Source organism: Anoplopoma fimbria, chromosome 8 (assembly GCF_027596085.1).
Source record: "Anoplopoma fimbria isolate UVic2021 breed Golden Eagle Sablefish chromosome 8, Afim_UVic_2022, whole genome shotgun sequence".
Lineage (NCBI taxonomy): Eukaryota > Metazoa > Chordata > Actinopteri > Perciformes > Anoplopomatidae > Anoplopoma > Anoplopoma fimbria.
This window is the reverse complement of record NC_072456.1, coordinates 22,475,218-22,499,915: the sequence shown is the minus strand read 5'-3', so window position 1 is coordinate 22,499,915 and position 24,698 is coordinate 22,475,218. Positions and strand designations below refer to the sequence as shown.

General features: G+C 35.8%; 2 protein-coding genes across 4 annotated transcripts in view; both read right to left on the bottom strand.

Annotated features, from left to right (window-relative positions):
- Positions 1-20,345, bottom strand: part of si:dkey-110c1.10 (unconventional myosin-Vb) — a 28,345-nt gene extending 8,000 nt beyond the window's left edge. Inside the window, exons 1-32 of the mRNA XM_054602331.1 lie at positions 20,314-20,345; positions 19,478-19,588; positions 19,181-19,349; positions 18,371-18,515; positions 17,789-17,945; positions 17,549-17,692; positions 17,368-17,449; positions 17,119-17,226; positions 16,860-16,972; positions 16,449-16,717; positions 16,229-16,310; positions 15,585-15,725; positions 15,207-15,338; positions 14,993-15,076; positions 14,782-14,898; positions 14,603-14,700; positions 14,421-14,507; positions 13,354-13,674; positions 12,714-12,870; positions 12,283-12,522; positions 11,960-12,169; positions 11,687-11,780; positions 11,430-11,578; positions 11,113-11,322; positions 10,877-10,977; positions 10,648-10,762; positions 10,177-10,282; positions 9,870-9,983; positions 8,764-8,915; positions 8,391-8,480; positions 8,076-8,208; positions 7,692-7,989 (exon numbers count right to left, since the gene is read on the bottom strand). Coding sequence (XP_054458306.1) covers positions 7,692-7,989; positions 8,076-8,208; positions 8,391-8,480; positions 8,764-8,915; positions 9,870-9,983; positions 10,177-10,282; positions 10,648-10,762; positions 10,877-10,977; positions 11,113-11,322; positions 11,430-11,578; positions 11,687-11,780; positions 11,960-12,169; positions 12,283-12,522; positions 12,714-12,870; positions 13,354-13,674; positions 14,421-14,507; positions 14,603-14,700; positions 14,782-14,898; positions 14,993-15,076; positions 15,207-15,338; positions 15,585-15,725; positions 16,229-16,310; positions 16,449-16,717; positions 16,860-16,972; positions 17,119-17,226; positions 17,368-17,449; positions 17,549-17,692; positions 17,789-17,945; positions 18,371-18,515; positions 19,181-19,349; positions 19,478-19,588; positions 20,314-20,340 — 4,556 coding nt within the window. The 5' untranslated portion in view covers positions 20,341-20,345. The remainder of the gene's footprint in view (positions 1-7,691; positions 7,990-8,075; positions 8,209-8,390; positions 8,481-8,763; positions 8,916-9,869; positions 9,984-10,176; positions 10,283-10,647; positions 10,763-10,876; positions 10,978-11,112; positions 11,323-11,429; positions 11,579-11,686; positions 11,781-11,959; positions 12,170-12,282; positions 12,523-12,713; positions 12,871-13,353; positions 13,675-14,420; positions 14,508-14,602; positions 14,701-14,781; positions 14,899-14,992; positions 15,077-15,206; positions 15,339-15,584; positions 15,726-16,228; positions 16,311-16,448; positions 16,718-16,859; positions 16,973-17,118; positions 17,227-17,367; positions 17,450-17,548; positions 17,693-17,788; positions 17,946-18,370; positions 18,516-19,180; positions 19,350-19,477; positions 19,589-20,313) is intronic.
- A 405-nt stretch (positions 20,346-20,750) lies between these two features.
- The window catches only part of mbd3b (methyl-CpG binding domain protein 3b), a 9,759-nt gene continuing 5,811 nt past the window's right edge, over positions 20,751-24,698 (bottom strand). For all 3 annotated transcript variants that reach the window (XM_054602563.1, XM_054602561.1, XM_054602562.1), the window contains exons 5-7: positions 24,168-24,345; positions 23,449-23,601; positions 20,751-22,422 (exon numbers count right to left, since the gene is read on the bottom strand). In XM_054602563.1, coding sequence (XP_054458538.1) covers positions 23,454-23,601; positions 24,168-24,345 — 326 coding nt within the window. In that variant the 3' untranslated portion in view covers positions 20,751-22,422; positions 23,449-23,453. The remainder of the gene's footprint in view (positions 22,423-23,448; positions 23,602-24,167; positions 24,346-24,698) is intronic.

Sequence of the window (24,698 nt, the reverse complement as noted above, 5' to 3'; positions counted from 1 at the left end):
GACTTTTTTATGACTTTTTTTCAACATACTATACTATGACTTTTTTCATACTATACTTTTTTTTGGACATACTATACTATGACTTTTTTCGACATACTATACTATGACTATTTTGGACATAATATACTATGACTTTTTTTTTTTTTTTCACATACTATACTATGACTATTTTGGACATACAATACTATGACTTTTTTCAACATACTATACTATGACTATTTTGGACATACTATACTATGACTATTTTGGACATAATATACTATGACTTTTTTATGACTTTTTTCAACATACTATCCTATGACTTTTTTCAACATACTATACTATGACTTTTTTATGACTTTTTTTCAACATACTATACTATTACTTTTTTATGACTTTTTTTCGACATACTATACTATGACTATTTTGGACATACAATACTATGACTTTTTTCAACATACTATACTATGACTATTTTGGACATACTATACTATGACTATTTTGGACATACTATACTATGACTTTTTTATGACTTTTTTTCGACATACTATACTATGACTTTTTCATGACTTTTTTCAACATACTATACTATGACTTTTTTCAACATACTATACTATGACTATTTTGGACATAATATACTATGACTATGACTTTTTTCGACATACTATACTATGACTATTTTGGACATACTATACTATGACTTTTTTCAACTTTTTTCATACTACTATACTATGACTATTTTGGACATACTATACTATGACTTTTTTCAACATACTATACTATGACTTTTTTCAACATACTATACTATGACTATTTTGGACATAATATACTATGACTTTTTTTTATTTTTTCGACATACTATACTATGACTTTTTCATGACTTTTTTCAACATACTATACTATGACTATTTTGGACATACTATACTATGACTTTTTTCAACATACTATACTATGACTTTTTTCAACATACTATACTATGACTATTTTGGACATAATATACTATGACTTTTTTTTTTTTTTCGACATACTATACTATGACTATTTTGGACATACAATACTATGACTTTTTTGGACATACTATACTATGACTATTTTGGACATACTATACTATGACTTTTTTATGACTTTTTTCAACATACTATACTATGACTTTTTTCGACATACTTACTATGACTTTTTTGACTTTTTTTCGACATACTATATTATGACGATTTTGGACATACTATACTATGACTTTTTTCGACATACTATACTATGACTTTTTCATGACTTTTTCAACATACTATACTATGACTTTTTTCAACATACTATACTATGACTATTTTGGACATACAATACTATGACTTTTTTCAACATACTATACTAATTTTTTCGACATACTATACTATGACTTTTTTATGACAACATACTATACTATGACTTTTTTATGACTTTTTTCAACATACTATACTATGACTATTTTGGACATACTATACTATGACTTTTTTTTATGACTTTTTTGGACATACTATACTATGACTATTTTGGACATACTATACTATGACTTTTTTACTATACTATGACTTTTTTCAACATACTATACTATGACTTTTTCATGACTTTTTTCAACATACTATACTATGACTTTTTTCAACATACTATACTATGACTATTTTGGACATAATATACTATGACTTTTTTTTATTTTTTCGACATACTATACTATGACTATTTTGGACATACAATACTATGACTTTTTTCAACATACTATACTATGACTATTTTGGACATAATATACTATGACTTTTTTCATATATACTATTTTTTTTTCAACATACTATACTATGACTTTTTTCGACATACTATACTATGACTTTTTTTAAATGACTTTTTTCAACATACTATACTATGACTTTTTTCAACATACTATACTATGACTATTTTGGACATAATATACTATGACTTTTTTTAAATTTTTTCGACATACTATACTATGACTATTTTGGACATACAATACTATGACTTTTTTCAACATACTATACTATGACTTTTTTCAACATACTATACTATGACTATGACTTTTTTCACATACTATACTATGACTATTTTGGACATACAATACTATGACTTTTTTCAACATACTATACTATGACTATTTTGGACATACTATACTATGACTATTTTGGACATAATATACTATGACTTTTTCATACTATACTTTTTTTGGACATACTATACTATGACTATTTTGGACATAATATACTATGACTTTTTTTCGACATACTATACTATGACTTTTTCATGACTTTTTTCAACATACTATACTATGACTTTTTTCAACATACTATACTATGACTATTTTGGACATAATATACTATGACTTTTTTTTAATTTTTTCGACATACTATACTATGACTTTTTTATGACTTTTTTTCAACATACTATACTATGACTTTTTCATGACTTTTTTCAACATACTATACTATGACTTTTTTCAACATACTATACTATGACTATTTTGGACATAATATACTATGACTTTTTTTTAATTTTTTCGACATACTATACTATGACTATTTTGGACATACTATACTATGACTTTTTTACATACTATGACTTTTTCATACTTTTTATTTTGACATACTATACTATGACTTTTTCATGACTTTTTTCAACATACTATACTATGACTTTTTTCAACATACTATACTATGACTATTTTGGACATACTATACTATGACTTTTTTTTATTTTTTCGACATACTATACTATGACTATTTTGGACATACTATACTATGACTATTTTGGACATAATATACTATGACTTTTTGGACACTATGACTATTTTGGACATAATATACTATGACTTTTTTATGACTTTTTTCAACATACTATACTATGACTATGACTTTTTTTCAACATACTATACTATGACTTTTTCATGACTTTTTTTCAACATACTATACTATGACTTTTTTCAACATACTTTTGACTATTTTGGACATACTATACTATGACTTTTTTTACTATTTTTTTCGACATACTATACTATGACTACAATACTATGACTTTTTTTCACATACTATACTATGACTTTTTTATGACTTTTTTTTTCGACATACTATACTATGACTTTTTCATGACATACTATACTATGACTTTTTTCAACATACTATACTATGACTATTTTGGACATAATATACTATGACTTTTTTTTTTTTTCGACATACTATACTATGACTTTTTTCAACATACTATACTATGACTTTTTCATGACAACATACTATACTATGACTTTTTTCAACATACTATACTATGACTATTTTGGACATAATATACTATGACTTTTTTTTTTATTTTTTCGACATACTATACTATGACTATTTTGGACATACAATACTATGACTTTTTTCAACATACTATACTATGACTATTTTGGACATACTATACTATGACTTTTTTCAACATACTATACTATGACTTTTTTCAACATACTATACTATGACTATTTTGGACATAATATACTATGACTTTTTTTAATTTTTTCAACATACTATACTATGACTATTTTGGACATACAATACTATGACTTTTTTGGACATACTATACTATGACTATTTTGGACATACTATACTATGACTTTTTGGACATACTATACTATGACTTTTTTCAACATACTATACTATGACTTTTTTATTTTTTTTTCACATACTATACTATGACTTTTTTCATGGACATACTATACTATGACTATTTTGGACATACTATACTATGACTTTTTTGACTTTTTTCAACATACTATACTATGACTTTTTCATGACTTTTTTCAACATACTATACTATGACTTTTTTCAACATACTATACTATGACTATTTTGGACATAATATACTATGACTTTTTTTATTTTTTTTTCACATACTATACTATGACTTTTTTATGACTTTTTTCAACATACTATACTATGACTTTTTTACTATACTATTTTTTTCAACATACTATACTATGACTATTTTGGACATAATATACTATGACTTTTTTTTACTATACTATGACTTTTTGGACATACTATACTATGACTATTTTGGACATACAATACTATGACTTTTTCAACATACTACTATTTTGGACATACTATACTATGACTTTTTTGACTTTTTTCAACATACTATACTATGACTTTTTTTTTCAACATACTATACTATGACTATTTTGGACATACTATACTATGACTTTTTTTTAATTTTTTTACTATACTATGACTATTTTGGACATACAATACTATGACTTTTTGGACATACTATACTATGACTATTTTGGACATACTATACTATGACTTTTTTGGACATAATTACATACATACTATTTTATGACTTTTTTTCAACTTTTTTCATACATACTATACTATGACTGACTTTCATGACTTTTTTCAACATACTATACTATGACTTTTTTCAACATACTATACTATGACTATTTTGGACATAATATACTATACTATGACTTTTTTTCACATTTTTTTTTTTTCAACATACTATACTATGACTATTTTGGACATACTATACTATGACTTTTTTATGACTTTTTTCAACATACTATACTATGACTTTTTTATTTTTTTCAACATACTATACTATGACTTTTTTCAACATACTATACTATGACTATTTTGGACATACTATACTATGACTATTTTGGACATACTATACTATGACTATTTTGGACATAATATACTATGACTTTTTTCATACTACTTTTTTTGGACATACTATACTATGACTATGACTTTTTTCAACATACTATACTATGACTTTTTGACTTTTTTCAACATACTATACTATGACATATTTTGGACATACTATACTATGACTTTTTGGACATAATATACTATGACTTTTTTTTAATTTTTTCACATACTATACTATGACTTTTTTATGACTTTTTTCAACATACTATACTATGACTTTTTCATGACTTTTTTCAACATACTATACTATGACTTTTTTTTTCAACATACTATACTATGACTATTTTGGACATAATATACTATGACTTTTTTATGACTTTTTCGACATACTATACTATGACTATTTTGGACATACAATATATGACTATGACTTTTTTCACATACTATACTATGACTTTTTCATGACTTTTTTCAACATACTATACTATGACTTTTTTCAACATACTATACTATGACTATTTTGGACATAATATACTATGACTTTTTTTTAATTTTTTCGACATACTATACTATGACTATTTTGGACATACTATACTATGACTTTTTTACATACATACTATACTATGACTATTTTGGACATACTATACTATGACTTTTTTATGACTTTTTTCAACATTTTATGACTTTTTTCACATACTATACTATGACTTTTTCATGACTTTTTTCAACATACTATACTATGACTTTTTTCGACATACTATACTATGACTATTTTGGACATAATATACTATGACTTTTTTTAACATACTATACTATGACTATTTTTTTGGACATACTATATACTATGACTTTTTTCAACATACTATACTTTTTCATGACTTTTTTCAACATACTATACTATGACTATTTTGGACATTTACTATGACTTTTTTTTTTTCAACATACTATACTATGACTTTTTTGACTTTTTCAACATACTATACTATGACTATTTTGGACATACTATACTATGACTATTTTGGACATACTATACTATGACTTTTTTTGAATTTTTTTTTCAACATACTATACTATGACTTTTTGGACATACTATATGACTATGACTTTTTTTCAACATACTTACTATGACTTTTTTACTATACTATGACTTTTTTCAACATACTATACTATGACTTTTTTGGACATACATATACTATGACTTTTTTGGACATACTATACTATGACTTTTTTCAACATACTATACTATGACTATTTTGGACATACAATACTATGACTTTTTTCAACATACTATACTATGACTTTTTTCAACATACTATACTATGACTTTTTTGGACATACTATACTATGACTATGACTTTTTTCGACATACTATACTATGACTATTTTGGACATAATATACTATGACTTTTTTTTAATTTTTTCGACATACTATACTATGACTATTTTGGACATACAATACTATGACTTTTTTCAACATACTATACTATGACTATTTTGGACATACTATACTATGACTTTTTTCAACATTTTATGACTATTTTGGACATACTATACTATGACTTTTTCATGACTTTTTTCAACATACTATACTATGACTATTTTGGACATACTATACTATGACTTTTTTCAACATACTATACTATGACTATTTTGGACATACTATACTATGACTTTTTTTTTATTTTTTCGACATACTATACTATGACTTTTTTATGACTTTTTTTCAACATACTATACTATGACTTTTTCATGACTTTTTTCAACATACTATACTATGACTTTTTTCAACATACTATACTATGACTATTTTGGACATAATATACTATGACTTTTTTTTTTTTTCGACATACTATACTATGACTATTTTGGACATACTATACTATGACTATTTTGGACATACTATACTATGACTTTTTCATGACTTTTTCAACATACTATACTATGACTTTTTTATGACTTTTTTTCAACATACTATACTATGACTTTTTCATGACTTTTTTCAACATACTATACTATGACTTTTTTCAACATACTATACTATGACTATTTTGGACATAATATACTATGACTTTTTTTTTATTTTTTCGACATACTATACTATGACTATTTTGGACATACAATACTATGACTTTTTTCAACATACTATACTATGACTATTTTGGACATACTATACTATGACTATTTTGGACATAATATACTATGACTTTTTTATGACTTTTTCGACATACTATCCTATGACTTTTTTCACATACTATACTATGACTTTTTCATACAATATTTTTTTTCACATACTATACTATGACTTTTTTTTTTCTTTTTTCGACATACTATATTATGACGATTTTGGACATACTATACTATGACTTTTTTCAACATACTATACTATGACTATTTTGGACATAATATACTATGACTTTTTTATGATTAATTTGACATACTATACTATGACTTTTTTATGATTAATTTGACATACTATACTATGACTTTTTTTGACATATGATCTTGTAACTTTTTTCTACTTACTATACTGTCACTATTTTTTACATACTATACTATGATTGTTTTGACTATTTTGGACATACTATATTATGATAATTTCCTTTCTTTATGATATTTTAAGGTTTGTTGGTACTACTTCATAAGGCTGTATGTAGGTCATTGAATAATGCTCTTTCACCAGGACAGACACCTTGTCTGTTTGTGCATTGTGTTGCCTCACTCTCAATTCTTTTGGAGGCACCTGGTTTTAAATTAAAGTACAGTATGTCATAAAAAAATAATGTAGTATGTCATTAGAAAAAGGCATAGTATAGTAGATCACAAAATGTCATCTACTACTATACACACACAGTACAGTATGTCGTGAGAAGTCACTGTATATCATGACCTAAAAAAATTATAATATTGTATGCCATTGAAAATGTCATAACAAATGTCAAATAAAAGTAATAGTAGTTATGTAGAAACAAATAAGATAAAACAGATATGATATCAAATGAAATAAAATGATATATTTATATGTGAAGTGATCTCTGTGTATATTTCTACCGTATTTGCATGCCACGGTTCCAGCAGCACATGTCTTTCCTCAGCAGTAGGCTGTTGAAAGCGGAGGCAGAGATGAGGTAGGTGAGCTGGTGGAAGGCCTGCTCCATCAGTGTCCGGGGCAGATCCTGATGGGACAGAGCGGTGTGAAGGGCTCCCAGCACCCTTAGCACCGACGCCATAGTCTGCGCATCGCCTCCCACATTCCTGGGGTCCGAACCCGCTCGCTTTCTGGACGTTCCCAGCTTCACTGCCGAGCCGGACAGACCTGGGATTGTCTCGCTCTCTAACAGAGCAGGGACTGAGGAAGAGAGGGAGCACAAGATAAGAGGAGCAGTGGAAGGGAGCGCATTAATAGCATCTGTGTTGTCTTCATTATAGTGGTACCTATGATGTTTTGCAGACGTTTTTCAGTGATGGAGAGGAGCTGCTGATAGGCCTGGATGCAGAGGTCACTCAGTGCGTGGATCAAGTCACTCAGGTCAGCGGTCAGTGGAACCACTTCGTCTGAGTCAAGGGTCTGAAAAGAAATCAAATCCACTTTAATGCACTGATATCAATGAACCCCCAACTACTACAAACATTATGTTCAATTCATTCTATTTATCAGGGACTGTGTTTTCATTAGAGATGTGTGTGCTAGATGTCTAGAAGCCTGTTTGATTGAAGATGTAAATAGTAATAAATACATATGCTTCCTACCTGTTTCCGGGAGTGCTGGGTCAACAGGTCGTGCAGCAGGCAAGCGTTTTTCAGCCACAGAGCTGTCATATTTACATCGTTACTATGTTTCTACAGGGACAAACGGGATAAAGGTTATACTTGGAGATGAAAAATGATATCCGTGGTGTTGTGCATATTTGTGTGTGAGAGATATGTTAGGGATTTGCTGTGGTTTACTTTGTCCTTAGGGGCCAAATTGTTGGACAAAACAATCTGCATCACATGAAAGTGGTTCAAAGTCAGTCGTTGATGCTTCTCTGTAAGTGACAATCTACCCGACATGATGTGATCTGCCCTTACACATTAAACCTCAACCATATGGCGCACCAAGGAGACTCATAGCTCTGGTTACCTTCAGAGCTGCCTTCACAGCAGTGACAGCGGCGCTACAGAGCGAGCGTGCGTGCGTTTGGTCTCCGCTGCAGTCGGCCTGACGAACACACAGGAAGAGCACGCTGGCAGGCAGGCCAGGAGGCAGAGACAGGGCGCTGTCAACACGGATGTCTGGACCACGGACAGAGAGAGAAGCAATGGCAGAGTGAACACGGCCAGGTCATATTTGTCAGCTATAGAAGAGTTAGTTGAAGTTAAAAGTTTATTCTTGTTTGTCATACTCATCATTCTCAGAGGCAACTCTACAAAATTTTGTTTCACCATCTCATTGACGAGTTTTTAAAGAATTTGCAGAAGCCACTTAAAACTGTTGTCGGACACGATCATGTCATTCCAGAGAAAAAAATACTCATCTTTCAATGTTTGGTTTCCAGTGTTTCCAATGAGCAAATGCAAATGGCACAATAAGTTTAAGGACTCACTATGATGCAGTCCCACCTATCCACACAAACTAACTATATATTTTTTGTGTGCACAAAACACCTTTTGGACACAATTAGTTAAGAGCTGAAACTGAAACAGTTTATTAATCAATCAAAAATCATATCAATCATTCCATAGTTCTAGCCTCTGAGTTGTCTTTTGTGATAGAAAATTGATGATTTGGGGGGTTCTGGAATTTCGATGTGAAGACAGCTTGGGATTGAAGAATGTAATGGCCATTTATCACTATTTTGTCACTATGTCTGTGCAACCCAGCTATAATGATTATTGACAATTGATAGGATAGACAGCAGATCAATTAGTACAGAAACTAAATGTTGCCACTATGGGCTTGGCCTCTGGAACCGTCTGGATGGGGACCTGAAGGACTCAAACCCTGTGGACACTATAAGAAACATTAAGACATATCTTTTTTTAGTGTGGCTTTTTAGTTTTTTAAGTCTTGCATTTGGTTTTCATTCTATTTCTACCCCTTGTGCTTTTTTATTCTAGTGACCTTTATTTATACTATTTACTTTGTATTGTTGTCTTGAAAAATGATATTTATTGCTGCACTGTGAAGAACTTTGGCCTGTATGATTGAATGAAAGGTGCTATAATAAAAGTACTTCACTGTCTCACCTGTGATGAGGTTCTTGATGAGCTTGGCTTCGTCTCTCTTCCTACATTCCAGCAAACCAGTGACTGTTGCTGGCTTCGGCTGGGTTGGACTGGATGTCGTCTCTGGGGTAAAAACTGATGGGAGCACAAACAAAAACAACTAAAACAGCAGCACTGGCTAAAAAATACAACAAATAAGAGAAGATGTAAGAGTTGGAAGGTGTATACTTAATAAAAAAATATCTAATATTTAAAAAAGATCCTATGCACTTTATTCTGAAAGTGCATAGCAAACAAAATGCTCTGTATTCTTCCGATGAAATCTCACCTTGTGTCAGGAGTCGTCTGAGTGAGACTGTGTTTTTAAGCTCCTTCAGCTCTCTCCTCAATCTGACACACTCTTGCTCTCTGGCCTCTAGTAGTCCATCCAGTTCCTTTACACACAAACAGACTCACATTTAGGATTCGTGGCTTACAGCCAATGCTTTAAACCAAACAAACTTTCAGTAGAAAAGCTTAAACATTTGGAAAAGATTACAAGCAGCCAGAATCCACTGGCTCTTACTTTATAGACTGGGGATTGATTATGTCAGAGAGAACAGGTGAGTGATGAGGAAAAAGGGTAGGAAGGGAATTTTTGATAGATAGGACCACAATAAAGTCAGGGAAGAAATTAACATATGTCAGAGCGGATGCAAAGACTATTAAGTCTCATCCACCCATTTCTTTCAATTTATAAATACTCTTTTTACACAGAGTCTTTCATGCACCAAAGACGACAGCCTTCACAAACCGATACCTGTTTCTGTGCAGCAGAAGAAGAACCAGAGGTCGCTTGACTAAGCTGCCACCTCAGAGCCTCCAGCTCCTCCTCTCTCTGACTGCACTGGTTACGCAGCTGGCTCTCCAGAAACCTGACACAGACAAGGACAAACATAACAACAGAATCACACAGAGTTCACCCACTGAATATAAATCAAGGCATAAATTTGAAGGGGAAGCAAGTTGCACACTAGAGACAGACTGACTTGTTGGCCACTCGTACAGCGTCGTAAGCATGTGCCAAGTCCTCTCCTTTCATCTTCACTGCCGGGTCTTTGGCCACGTCCATCATCTCCATCAACTGGTCCTGTCAATGCAAGAATTAACACAGATGTGCATTTTTTGTTACCCGACCTGATGAGATTATGTTGCAAGTTGAATGCTTAAATTATGTTTTTGCCACCAAAACTGCCAGAGTTTTTATTTTTGTGACATTCCTCACCATTGGCGTTTCGATGCCCCACACTGAGACTCTCCTTTCCACGGTGGGAGACGTCACGCTGACCCTACGGACCTCATCCGGGTAAGGGAAGGTAGATGGGAAGGGTGACAGTGAGAGTGGGGTGAGAAACGTGGGTGACAGCGGATCGGTGGAGGGAGAGAGAGGCTCCAAGCTCTGGGTGGAGTCCGTCCTTCTGTGGCCCTTGGTGCGCTGTAGTTAGTGGAAAAAATACCCTCAGTAACCAAGATGGAGTGTCAGACCTAAATAGTCTTTTTTTCTAAAAGTATTTAAGAGTGTCTGTGGGTGTAGTTATGAACCTCGGTGAGCAGACTCATCTCCCTGAGGTTGTCGTATCTTTGCTCCAGTCTGGTGAACTCTCTCAGGAGACCCTGATACTTTCTCCTCTCCTCATCCAGCTCCGCCCTCAGAGCTGCACTCGCCTGAGACACAGCCTGATTCACACACTCTGCACACACACACAAGGAAAAAGAAAAGCACAGAGAGAAAGTAGACCAAGGGTTTTACCTATGAAGCTATGCAGAACGTATGATGCTGCAATGTGAGAAGAACCTACCTTCTTGCGCTTTTTCTTGATCAAGCAAGCGAGCAGAGAGATCCTCTCTCTCTTTGCAAATACTGTCCTTTTCTATCTGCAGGGCTTGCAACTCCTTTACAAATAAGGAGAAAATGAGAATAAACAACTAAAACTCCTGGATATCAAAATGAACTAGGCTTGGTCTGTGGAATTTTTTTATATGAGACATCTGGTGTTCTTAACGGTTGATAAGAACACAATTACCAGCACAGTGTAAAATGTGTCAAGTTATTCTTGGGTTGGTAGACCTACTTGTGTGAGATGAAGGATCTCCTGGGCAGCCTTCTCCTCAGCTTTCCTTCTTTCCTCCACCTCCTTCTCGTTGATGATGAGGCAGGGCTGAGGCTTCTCCTGTTTCTGACTCTCTAGTTTTTTAACCGTCGCTCTGAAAGCCTCCAGCTCAGCGTTGGTGGCTTCTCGCTCTGTATGCAGGGTCTCTCTCAAAGCTGAGCTCTCCCTGGCCTGGACACACACAAACGCAACTCTATTGTGTGAATAGATGATAAAATAACTTCTTGATAGACATTTTAGAGCTTACAAAGATCACATGAAAGGATCAAACTCCCTTCACCCACCTCTTGGTCCGCTCTCAACTGCAGCTGCATCAGTTTGACCTCCATGCCCTTGTTGAGCGCTCTGAACTTCTCCACTGAGCGGGCCTCGGTCTTCAGTTTCATCAGCTCTCTCCTGGCAGCCCTGCGGCGAGCGCAGCACTGCATGAACACCACAGCCGCACGTACTCGCCTGTACGTCTGCCTCGCCAGCCAGCCACGCACTCTCGCCTGAAGCAACACAGCAGCACACTCCGCCACCACCTGAGGAGGGGAAATAGGGTTTACATTTTTTACTACTTTAGTCGTATAACTTAACCTATGTCACAATTCATTTATCTTCTAAACAGAGCAATGTCAAAGAAAATGTGACTAATAAATATATTAGAAATGGGAATGTGGAGGTTGTTTTTTAAAGATGTTTTAACTCAAGCAGGTTATGATTGAAGGCTGACCAGTCTGTATCTGCGGCGTGCAAATGTGCCTCTGGTGAAGGCCTGGATGGTGATGGTGGCCTGTCGGATCATGAGGAACAGCTGTCTGACCATCCCCATGCGGAAGTTCTTCTGGATTACTAAAGCAGCCTTGGTGTAGCGCAGCGTCAGGGCCAGTCTGCAGACAAGATGACAGAGAGGACGTATAAGTGCAGAATATATCATTAAAAGATAAAGGCTATGGATGGCAATTCTTGAGTTAGAGACTGATGAAGTTTACACAGAAACATAGAAAAATACCAGATCTGGCAATTGTATTGTAGTTTCGGAAGATTATTGTGCAGTGTAAAATACATTGTAGCTCAGATGAAGTAGTTTCAAAATATAAACCTGGCTTAATTAGCTATATGTATTACATTTTCTAATATCTTCAACAAATATATATAAAAATGCAGACAGTTAAATTTAATTTCCATCACCAACTGGTCTGTTTCTCTAAAGATCTTTCAATTTCCTTTCAAGAAATAAAATGGCACAGTTAAGATAAAATGTAATAAAGATGAAATACATAAATATTGTATTATTTCAACAACTTGCACACCAAACAGAACATATTCATATCTCTCTCACACACACAAGCATCTTTTTCTCTCCTCCTCACCGTCTGGCCAGAGCTCCCCTGCAGTATCTCTGTATAGTGACAGTAGCCCAGGAGATCCTGGTGTATCTAATCCGTGCCAGCCAACCTCTGACCCGGCTCTGGATGATCACAGCAGCCACACGAAGCCTGTCAGCTCTCAGCCTCTCCAGGAGAGCCACTTGACCGGCCCGGAAAAATACTTTGGTCTTTCCAAAGCAGTACTGGTCTGGGTCCGGGATGAGCTGAGGCAGGGCTCGTCTGCACGAGGCCTGAGCCTGCTCCTGACCCTGAGGACCCCGAAGCAGAAGACGGTATCTGTTGAAGAACTCCTCGTACGTCCATCTGGAAACAAAGAACGAGAACAAATGCTTGATTGTTCTGTAAAGATCGTTTGAGTCCTTTTCTTTTGGTCCACTCTTTTATTTCAATTCATTTTACATCATTTTATTCCAGGGAATTTTTAACTGCAATGTAAACTAAAAAGACATTGATAAAAAGACATATTTTACGTTACTGAACATTTATACATGTTTATGCTCTCATCATTTGGTAACACAGTTGTCCATCAGTGATTGTTTTGATGTCATTTGGGTGTGTTCAATGAAAACTTGGACATCTGAGACTTGAAAGTAGTTATTTTGCATAAGGATGGGTAACAAATCAACATGACTCTTTCCTCAACATCCATGTTTGCAGTAAATAAAGAAAGAAAATTAAATTGCAATTGTTATGGATTATCTATCTAAAAGAATATTGGTAAATTGTATACCATATAGCCACAATTTAAAACAAATGCTGTCTAAAAGGTCGGAAATAAATCCAATACCTTATTTTATACAAGGCACACATAATTTGCAGTTAATGCTCTATTAACCACAAATGGCTGTAGTTATCAAAACCCGTGGTTTAGTGCTTCAAGATGACGGGACTTTAGGAAAACCAAACTGTTCCATGTGTCTCTCTCATCAATGACTTACAACAGAAGAAATGTAACTTCTGATATCCTCTTACATTCTATACATGTTTTTAAAGACTGAGCTCTCATACTTTACAGAGATATAGAAGAATGTCGAGGGAGTACTCAGTACCTGGATGGAAAACCTGCAGCACTGATGCGAATCGTCTCCAGCACCCCACAGGCTCTCAACTGCTGGACTGTCCTCCTGGGGTCAAACCTGACAAAACAAGGCTGTTAGACTGCGTGGTGCACACAAAATGCAAAAACAAATGCATGAACTTTTTAATTTCGTGATGACAAACAAGGACATACATAAAAGCTTCTTTGAGGTCGTTGGGTTTAATACAGCGGACATAGTGAGGAGTGGTGTTGTTCAGAGTGTCCATTAGCATCTGTAAGGACTGACGGAACTGACAGGCAGAAAAAACACAGTGTTAGGGACAGATTGCTGCACCGCAAATGAAGCAAAAGTGAAAGTCATAACAGCTCACCTGGAAGCCCACTGTCAGTTTATGCTCTCTGGTGGCTCTTTTCCCTGAACGAACACTCCCATTAGCCACAGAGGAAACATTTCCCTGCTGCTGGAACAGTTCGGCCACCAGCTCAGACTGACACACACATGAACACACACACAGAGACAAGTTAGTGATCGCATAGACACAAAAAACAACTAAATGAAATCCAATGGTAACACATACCTACCTGACTTGCTTTGAGGATGTTAATGAGCTCCTCAAAGACTGTGTCTCGATTCTTGCCCAAAAAGCCATCGCATTCATATTGCACCTGATGAAAAAAAGGGAAAACTGTTAATACTAATAATAACAGAAACTTGAAAGGAGACTTTTTTTTCTCCTCACATATTAAACTACAGTCCAAAAACTTAAGTTTCTGAGTTCTGACATTCATTACTCACTGTGTCAGCAAAGTGCAGAACGACGAAGGCGCTGTTAGACATGCGAGGTTTCTGGAAGTGAGGGTGTGGCTTGCTGGTCAGGTGTTGATCGTACAGCTTCCTCACCCAGCTCTCATCTGAACCTTTGGGCATCTGATGATAAACACAGACAATGATCACAGAGACCACAGCTTGGGAGATGATCACTAAAGCCAGCGAGTTAAAAAATCATAAAAGATCCAGTGCTTAAAATAACAGCTAAAATGTTGATGTTTTCTGTACATGTGAAGATTGATCCAGATGTGTGTGTCACAGAGATGAAACACTAGACAGCTGAAAAGCCAGATTAAACTGAGACTAGCAAAAAGACAGAAAAGGGGGTGAGAGATGGAGACTGACCCGACACTCCTCGTCTAAAAGATCAAACAGGCCCAGCTGTCCCTCTAAGAGATTGATGCACTGCTGGTTATCACTGAACTCAATCCTGCTCCAGGCCAGCTCTTCACGGACGTACTCCTCCTGCTCCAAGTGGAACACATGCTGCAGACAAACACAAAATAAAAAAAAAAAAAAACATGCCAATGACTCTTAAAAGAGAGTTCAAGGAAGCAGACGGCCTGACTATCTTGAAAATAAGAAACAGCTTGAAAAGAGTGACACGGTGAGGCCATGAAGAACAGATGTGCTGGTTTTCATCACAACAGAGATTTCAAAACAGAGCAATTCTTCCTCCTGCATGTTGTAACTATGAGGGAAACAAACCTATTTTCCCTAAAATCAGAACAATATAATGTGATTTTGGAAGCGTTTTATGCCCCAAAAATGACACCACATTGTTGGAGAGAAAGACTATTAAACTACATAAAAGATGGACATTAACAGGGGTTCAAATGATGTAAAGTAATATCTGTTGCTGTAAAATGAGTAGTATTTTTGTCATTTTTGAATTTGCCCATTGACACATGCATGTCCATTAGCTCTGGTTGTAGACACACACACAGCAATAGACAGAGAGACACATGTCTTCCTGTCACATGACTTACCCTGTTGAATTGCTGTTGCAGTTTTTCATTCGCATAATTTATGCAGAACTGCTCGAAACTGTTCCGGTCAAAGGTCTCAAACCTGCTCCGAGAGAGAAGGCCTCATCAGTCAAACTTTGTAAAAACACACTTCAACATTAACTGAATTAAAGTATACTTAATGAAACTTAAGAGGCCACAAAAACAGACTATATCAGGGGTCAGAAAGCTCTTCACTCACCCGTAGATGTCCAGTACCCCTATAAAGGATTTGGTCTGTTCTCTCTGAGTGCGCAGAGCAGAGTTGAGCCTCTGGACGGTCCAGGTAAACAGCTGGCCGTAGATATGTTTGGCCAGTGCATCTCTAGCTTCTAGGGCCTGTTGTCCGGACACGGGTTTGACCAGCATCTCTCCTCCAACAGCCAGTCTGCGGTGACACAGCCAGTGGGCCATCTGAGGTCCTTCTACTCCTAACAGCTTGGAGAAGACGGCCAGAGGTCGGTCGTCTGCCTGGAAAACAAATAAAAGCTTCAGATGTACCTGTTACAGTAAATGCACTAGAAGAATAAAAGGTAAGTCAGTTAAAGGGGACATCTGTCTGTAAAATAACTAAATAACTCCAGGTGAGAGGAGACATAAACACGTTTCTTACATCAATATAACTCCGGTCAGAACTTCTCCCACTGGCTTGAATGTTGACATTTCCCAGATACAGAACAGCTGATAGGATCCTGAAGAGCTCCATCTGCTGGTCAGGCTGCACACCTGCAATTTCAACAAATACCCCAACAATGTTGTGTTATCTTCACAATCAACTTACATGATTCAATTACATAAACATCTTACCGGAGCCTGAACAGCTGGTTTTGTTATATTCTCTGTGTGTTTGTGTGTGAATGCTAATACTCTACCCAGGATGGTGAAAGCATTGCGCGTGCGCTCCAGGTCCGACAGGTCATCAGTACCAGGAATCTGCATCTCCCCTCCCTGGCTGGTGTAGCGGAAATGCTCAGGAGCGTCTGGAGGAAAAAAAAAAAAGCAAAGTCACACTGCGTTTAACATTATTCACATTATGATATACAACAAGTTAAGGACACAGTGAATGGGAATGGGAATATTTTGAGATCAAGCTGGTGGGGTCGCCTGTGATGAAGTCTCACCCAGTTTTAGGGATCTCATTTCAGGCAACTCTCTGGAAGCACACAGCTGGTAGAAGATGTGGTAGTTCCTCTCTGCTGATGCCTTACATGCACATAAACATAAAGACAATAATCATGAACAGATGCTTAATAAATGAAAAATGATTGTGTGCAAAAGTATCACTCTGGCTAAAGAGCTTACTTGGAAGACAACCCTTGACTTCTCCAGTAGATACGTCCTCATGTTCGCCCCAATGATGTCCCCTTTTCTGCCAAAGCCGATCTCGATGTACTTCCCAAAACGACTACTGTTGTCATTTCGAGTGGTTTTAGCGTTCCCAATAGACTGTAGGAAGAAGTAAATGTTTGTATCTTTAAAAAAACATAATTGATGTGAAAATGTCTTATTTGGAAGTGATACATCTGTTCAACCATCCATCACCTCCATAATTGGGTTGGAAGCCAGAACCCTCTCCTCCACGCTGGTCTGCTGTGATGCTCCTCCAACCACAGCAAAGTATCGCATGGTGAATTTGGCTGAGACCGTTTTTCCCGATCCAGACTCTCCACTGATGATGATGGACTGGTTTTTCTCCTCCCTATACACACAGTTATTGTGACTATCAAACCCTACAGGGAAGTTGTGCTTAAACAGTCAGTGTTGTTGCAGTTGTAAGCAAGAAAATATAGGAAATATTCTAATTAAGTATAGTTTACTGTATCTAGTTTGAAATTATACACACTCTCATATTTCTGCATGTTTTATGTTGTTTGCATTTTGATTTTGTGTTTGTTTGTTTGTTTACTTTTGTTGATTATTGATTTTTGTAATTGTTTAATATTCTTACTGAGGTGAGATTTCTCCTATAAACCATTGACGTTTTTTTAAATCTCACCTGCAACACTTTATTTTGTTGTTGTGTTTCTGCAGCTTTGTTTTCATTGTGCAAACAAATCAATTTCTCAAAGAATCTCTCAAAGGATCCTGGTTGCCATATATGACCTCTAGCATTTGACCTCTGACCTGGTCATAGTGCGGTAGGCCTCCTCTGCCACAGAAAAGATGTGGGGTTCCATGTCGGCCATGTCCTGACCGCTATAAGCATCGATCACCTCCTCTCCGTATATGGGGAGCTGGTCATAGGGATTGATGGCCACTAACACAATACCTGGAGGGAAGGGAAGAGGAAGTCACATCAGACGGAGACTGTGGATATTAATAGGAATTATCTTTCATGAGAAAGAATGAAATATTGGGGGATAACTATTTCATTTTCATCTCTATAGAAAATTCACTTTTCTTTAAAGAGTAAACATTTTGGAATTTTGCATGTTTAACTTTTGCATTCACAGAGCAAATCTTTAAGTCTGAATTAAACCAAGAACATGTCACTCATAATTAAAGTTGATATAAACACACATCCATTCTCGTTTGACAGAGATTTAGGGGATTAAAAAAACATGAATAGTCATGATAAACTACTCAAATTGAATGTAAACATATAAACAAATGGTTTTGTCTAAATTGGCCTGACTTTTGGAAAACTTTGCATCCTCTTAATAACAGAAAATATGTAATCACATCTTAAACAGGTGGCAGTGAGGGAGTTGCCTGCCTGTCTCAACCTTTGACCTCCTGTAATAAAGTTGACATTATGAGCTGTAATAATTCAGACGGAAGCAAACAGGACTGACTGTTAGTGGCACAAATCCAAAAGCCCTTCTATGACTAATGTGAAACAAAGATGACTGTCATCTCTGTTTTAGTTAGAATTGCTTAAATCTCGTTTGTTTGTCTGCTTTTGCCCGTCCGTGTGTGTGTGTGTGTGTTTACCACAGTATGTGTAGATGCTGCTGTAGTCCAGGAATCGAACCCGCAGGTTGTGCAAGACCGCAGGTTCATGGAGGAAACTCAGAGCTGTCAGATCATTTTCCCCCTCCAGGATGTCGGGGTTCCCCAGCGGTGGGAGATCAGAGGGGGACCCCACTGGGTATTGGACCTCCTACAAATAGAAAAGGAGGTTCAGAGTTCTTGTTTAGGGACACTGGAGCTGAGTATGATACTACTTTATGAGGATCATGATACTTGAGCATTGAATTTTGGGTAATATCAAGGTAGTGCATGTTTCACCGTTCCATCAGAGAGCTGTAGCAGTAGATGTTTGTCTCCAGGACTGTAGTCCTGAAGGAGCAGGCCTGACACCCAAACTGCATCGGGGTCAGGAATCCACACACTCGCTCCCTAGCAAGGAAGCAGATTTGATTTTAAGAAATGAAGAGAGAAAGAGATACTGCAGGTTGAACACATTCTCACATGTACTGGAAAGGAGATATTTTAAATGCATGATAATCTATTTTCTGTCCCGGCACTCTTCAGGTACATGTAACACTTCCTGGCCCCACCCAGACAAGATATTTGTCACCCATCAGCATAAAAGGCTCTTAAACGGTGTTAAAAATTAACACTGGTCATCCTGCTCTAAAGGGCCTGCAAAGATTAGCTATTGCCTACTTTTAAAATATCAACATCGCCTATTAATGTGTCCATCTAACAAATGAATCCACACCTTGATTACTATCATTTAAAAAATTACTTTACAGAAATAAAGATAAGAAAAAGCTTTGGGAGAATTTATCACATAAAACCTATTATTAACTGTGACATATTCGCTAAAGAACTCATGCAGAAAGCAGTAAAGGTAATCATTTAGGCACTAAAACATATTTTATGAAAAGTTGCATGACTGGGAAAGGCTGACACGCACATACAAGACATGTCATACAAACACCATAATGTACAGATCCGTATCATTGTTGGAATCATTTATATATAAATCATATATTATATACAATATAATTTATTATAATCATTACTTTTCTTGCTATTGCCTGCATACAGCAGACCCTGCAGGAGCGAATGATCATCACATAAGAAATTGAAAAAAAAAACATTAAAGTCAGTCTTACCTTACTGTAAAGCTCCAGTGATGTCATCTCAACTATTTAAAAACATGCAGATCAACGTCATTTAAAAAAACAACATAGGGTTGACATCTACCCGTCCCTCTGAAGGAACAGCCTGTATCCTTGACACCTCCGCAGAAGAGTCACTTTGTGTCTCGGTGACAGTATTTTGCACTTTGACCAGGCTCAAGACCGTCAAGTTAACTGTTAATCTGTGGGAGGATGCAGTGATTGGATGGAGGGGTTTCTCCATTTGAACGTGCACAGAGTGAATAATCACTGCCGGACACGGTGGCCCCTAGAAAACCTACTTTAGCAGGATATAATGTATCTAAAGACAGGTTTAAACAGAGTATTTTCAGTAGTATTTAATAAAAAAAAAAAAAATAAATAAAAAAAAAAAAAAAAGAAAAAAAAAAAAGGACACACCAGCAGCAAACTTTGACATATCGATTCATTTTAATATGCAATACAATCAAATTCATTTTCAGCAATCAGCCTGCTGAGATTTAGACGGGATTTTCATGATTTCAGCTGGGTTCATTATTCACCATCACACCTTGACAAACAGGGATAAAAAAATACAAAGCCTTATTCCTCACATGATAAATTACCTCAAACTGTAAATTTGCAGTGTCACCAATTTTGTGCGCGGGTTTAAGAGGAGGCAGCTTGTGTGTGGTAACATTGACACATTACAAAGAAATAGTGCTCGAAACAAAAGCTTAAACAGCGATGATTCACAACATCAGTCAGCACCTAAAACGATGAGAAGAGTTTAAACCCAATACTTTTACAATAGAAAGAGGCTCAAGTCATTTCTGTCCCCATTGTGCTCAGCACCGACGTATAGGGCTGGGCAATATATCGAAAGTATAATGATATCATGGTATAAGACTTGATATCATCTTAGATTTTTATTTAAGTGTTGCCTTTCATGATTTTAAAGGCTGTATTACAGGAAAATAATGCAATTTTCTGAAATTAACAGACTTTTGAAGCTGTTCTATTATTTGCCTTTACCCACTTAGTCATTATATACACATTACTGATGATAATTTATCAAATAGCTCATTTTTAAATATTTCGTAAAAGCACCAAGGGTCAAACAATACAACCCTACAATTGTCATTGAGGTATTTCGTTAAAAATATCTTGACATTTGAATTTTTCTCCACATCGCCCAGCCCTACCAACGTATACTTTTTAACTTTCCTCATGATTAGTTGCACAACAGCAGAGCCCATATAATCGCTTATGGAAAAATACCAAGCAGGCTTTAGATACACGCACATCACACAACCCCTCTTCAAAAAGACATGTCTCCTCTTTGGTCAATACTGAACACGACTCACAGGGTGACACGGCGGTCATGAAGTACAATATTTCCTTGAAATTACAACAATAAAAACTTGACGGTCCCCTCCAATGAGTCAAACTACCACATCTGCATTTGCATCTTCAGCCGGCCTGCAGGTTGGCACCAATGCTTAATTAAATTAGCACAACTCGGTTTAGTTACATCTCAACTGATTCCGTTAGAAAATATGGTGTTTTGTGTCAGACAACTCGTGTAGTGCATCATAAAATTCGAGAAAGAGACACGCCCAAAATACAAAACATTCATTTCCAATCTGCACCCCCCAAAAATAATCCGCAAAAAAAAAAAAAAAAAAAGCACCCAGTTCAACTTTTTGCTGACATAAAATGTTTGGATTTGACGATTGTCTCGAAAAATACAAACCCTTTCAAAGCCTTTCAGTAAAAAACACGCTTTTCCTCAATCATAAATTTTGACACTCTGTAGATAAATTATTTTTAATATTCGAAAGTTCGTGGGAATTTTTTTAAATTTCCAAGTCGGAAAAAAAAAAATCAACCGAGCTTTAATTTAAACGCTGTTGAAGTGGAGGAGTCCCATCCAGCGGAGGTAATGATGAAGAGACACATTTGAGGCTCCAAGTGTTTTGGGTTCAAGCGAAGGGAAGACAGTTCTTTACTGGACTGTAAGTCGGGTTAAGGTTTACGTTGGACGCAGATACACAGGGACAGTTCATCAGGGCGGGACTCCTACTGTTCAGGGTTGTTCGTGTGCAGGCGTTGAACAAATCCCTACAAGAGGAGAGGATTGGATATTAGAAGAAACTTTATTTTTTTGGATAGCTAGGTAGCAGTCATACAATGTAATAATTCATTCACTAAGTACCTAACACTGCAACGCTCTACATTAAGGTCCTTATAATAAGCTTTAGTTAAAAGGTGATAAGGCCGTTATAAATCCTTATTAAATGCTTATTAACATTATGTGTTAAAAAGACTAAAAAATAAGTGTTAATAATACCATCATAAACATGTTTATTGTTAAGCACTTATAAGAACTTTAATAAAAGCTTTATGAGTTCCTTTTAGTTCTTTATATCATTACAAACAGATCAACTAACTTTTGTTCTGTAATTGTTAAAGCTTTTTTATAGATTAATACATATGTTATCATGCATCTTATTGGCAGTTAAATATTCACTTATCAACAATTAACTATGCTTTTTGCAGAATAAGGATAATGAATCCTTTAGTATGCAGTTATTAGCAGTTAACTATGGTTTTAGCTGCTCCCCCATCTGGAGTAAGCACTTCAAGAATTTCAAGGTTGACAAATAAGGAATAAAGAATTGCATATAAATAAAACTCCTGAGAGATGAAGCAAAATAAAATGTAAGAAAAGCTCTTCATTTCTATCTTTTTAAACGGAAAAGTAAAGAACCAAAAACATGCTTATTCATAGGTTTATAGATGAGATAATGGGTGCTCATAAATGTCTTGTAAACCCAACAGTAAATGTGTTTACAATGCAATTATTAACACTTATATCTTAATGAACACAGTATAATGTTATATGGCATTGTATAATGACATAATTACTTATTAACCAACGCTTATACAAGGACCTTAATATAAAGCATTACCCAAAGATCATGATATGCCTTTAAGATGCAGCAAGCTAGGCATGTTTGCAAAATGCCTTCAAACAACATTGAATTCATGAGTTGCTTTGTTTTCTATGTGAGCCACAGGTGGGATATAACATGTTGTCTATTGTCTAAATGTTGCTCATAAGCCTTAAAAAGCCCCTTCACCAACCTGTGCTATACACTCTCCATATCTTCACTGCTGTTGCCCTCGTCTTTCAGAGCGTCTCCCTCACTGGCGGCCTCCTCGACGTGAGCCAACATGTCCGCCATCAGTGCCTCCTCCAGCCTTTTCCTCACACTGTATACCAGCTCCTCCTGTTTCCTACACACAAACACAACAGGAAGCGGTTACAGTTGGCAGTTGCAGCTGCCTTCAACAGCCAGGGAATCAGCACAGAACAGATGGCGTGTTTTCACAAAGAGCAGGGTCACTTGTTATGGACTGTTGAACGGACTCAACTGAAAGACGACAAAAAAGGGACGAATCAATCTTCAAGGTCAATTCAAGTTTGGAGGTTTCTCCATTATGTCGTTGCGACTCAGCCTTTTTATAGTTGTTATTGTGCTTCAGCATTTGAAATGGAATCCAATATTTCATGAACTGGTAAATCGTATAGCATATGCTGTTATTCACACTGGCTGATTAGGTATTATTTTTAAAACACACTGAAGGAGATCGGAAATAAGATTTGTAACAATTGTTTCACATGCAAAAACCTGCAGATACATTTTGCTCAAAGCCAGAAAGACAAAAAGCTCAACCAACAAACAGGAACATTAGCTCGATCCGACTATGTATTTTCTCCAGCAATTAATCTTACACTGTTAAAGAAATAAACAAAACAACAACAGGCGATCCATGTGTGGATGTGTTCTGTGATCTCCCACCTGATGTCCTCATCGGTGACTATGAAGGCCTTGCACAGCGGCTGTGTAGTGTTGAGCCAGACTCCCGGGTTCTTCTCCACAGCAGCAGACAGTTGGCCGGTGATGGGAGCGGCGCTGGTGTGCAGAGCGCTCGCAATGGCCGACAGGAGAGTTTTGTCTGTGCAGCCTGGACCAACACCTGGAGGACCAAACGGGGGTTATAAGACATTCTGAAGGAACATCACATCTGTAACTCTGCTGAGGATCAGTTACATCTTATACAAACTTTTTTTTAAACTGCTGCGGAGTGATACTGACATGATAATAAAAAAATTCACTACAGAATATATACTGTTAGGGGTGCAACGGATATTAAAAAAACTCGAAGAAATCGAAGTCACGGATCGGACAAAAGGCTCCAGACTATTATTTTTCATCACCGTCCCAAGATAATTTCAACAGCTCTGAAGTCAGTGTGCAAAAATTCTAAATGTTATGATTTTACTTTGTTATAGTTATCTTAAGTATTTTCTTTTTCTTCATAAAAACACA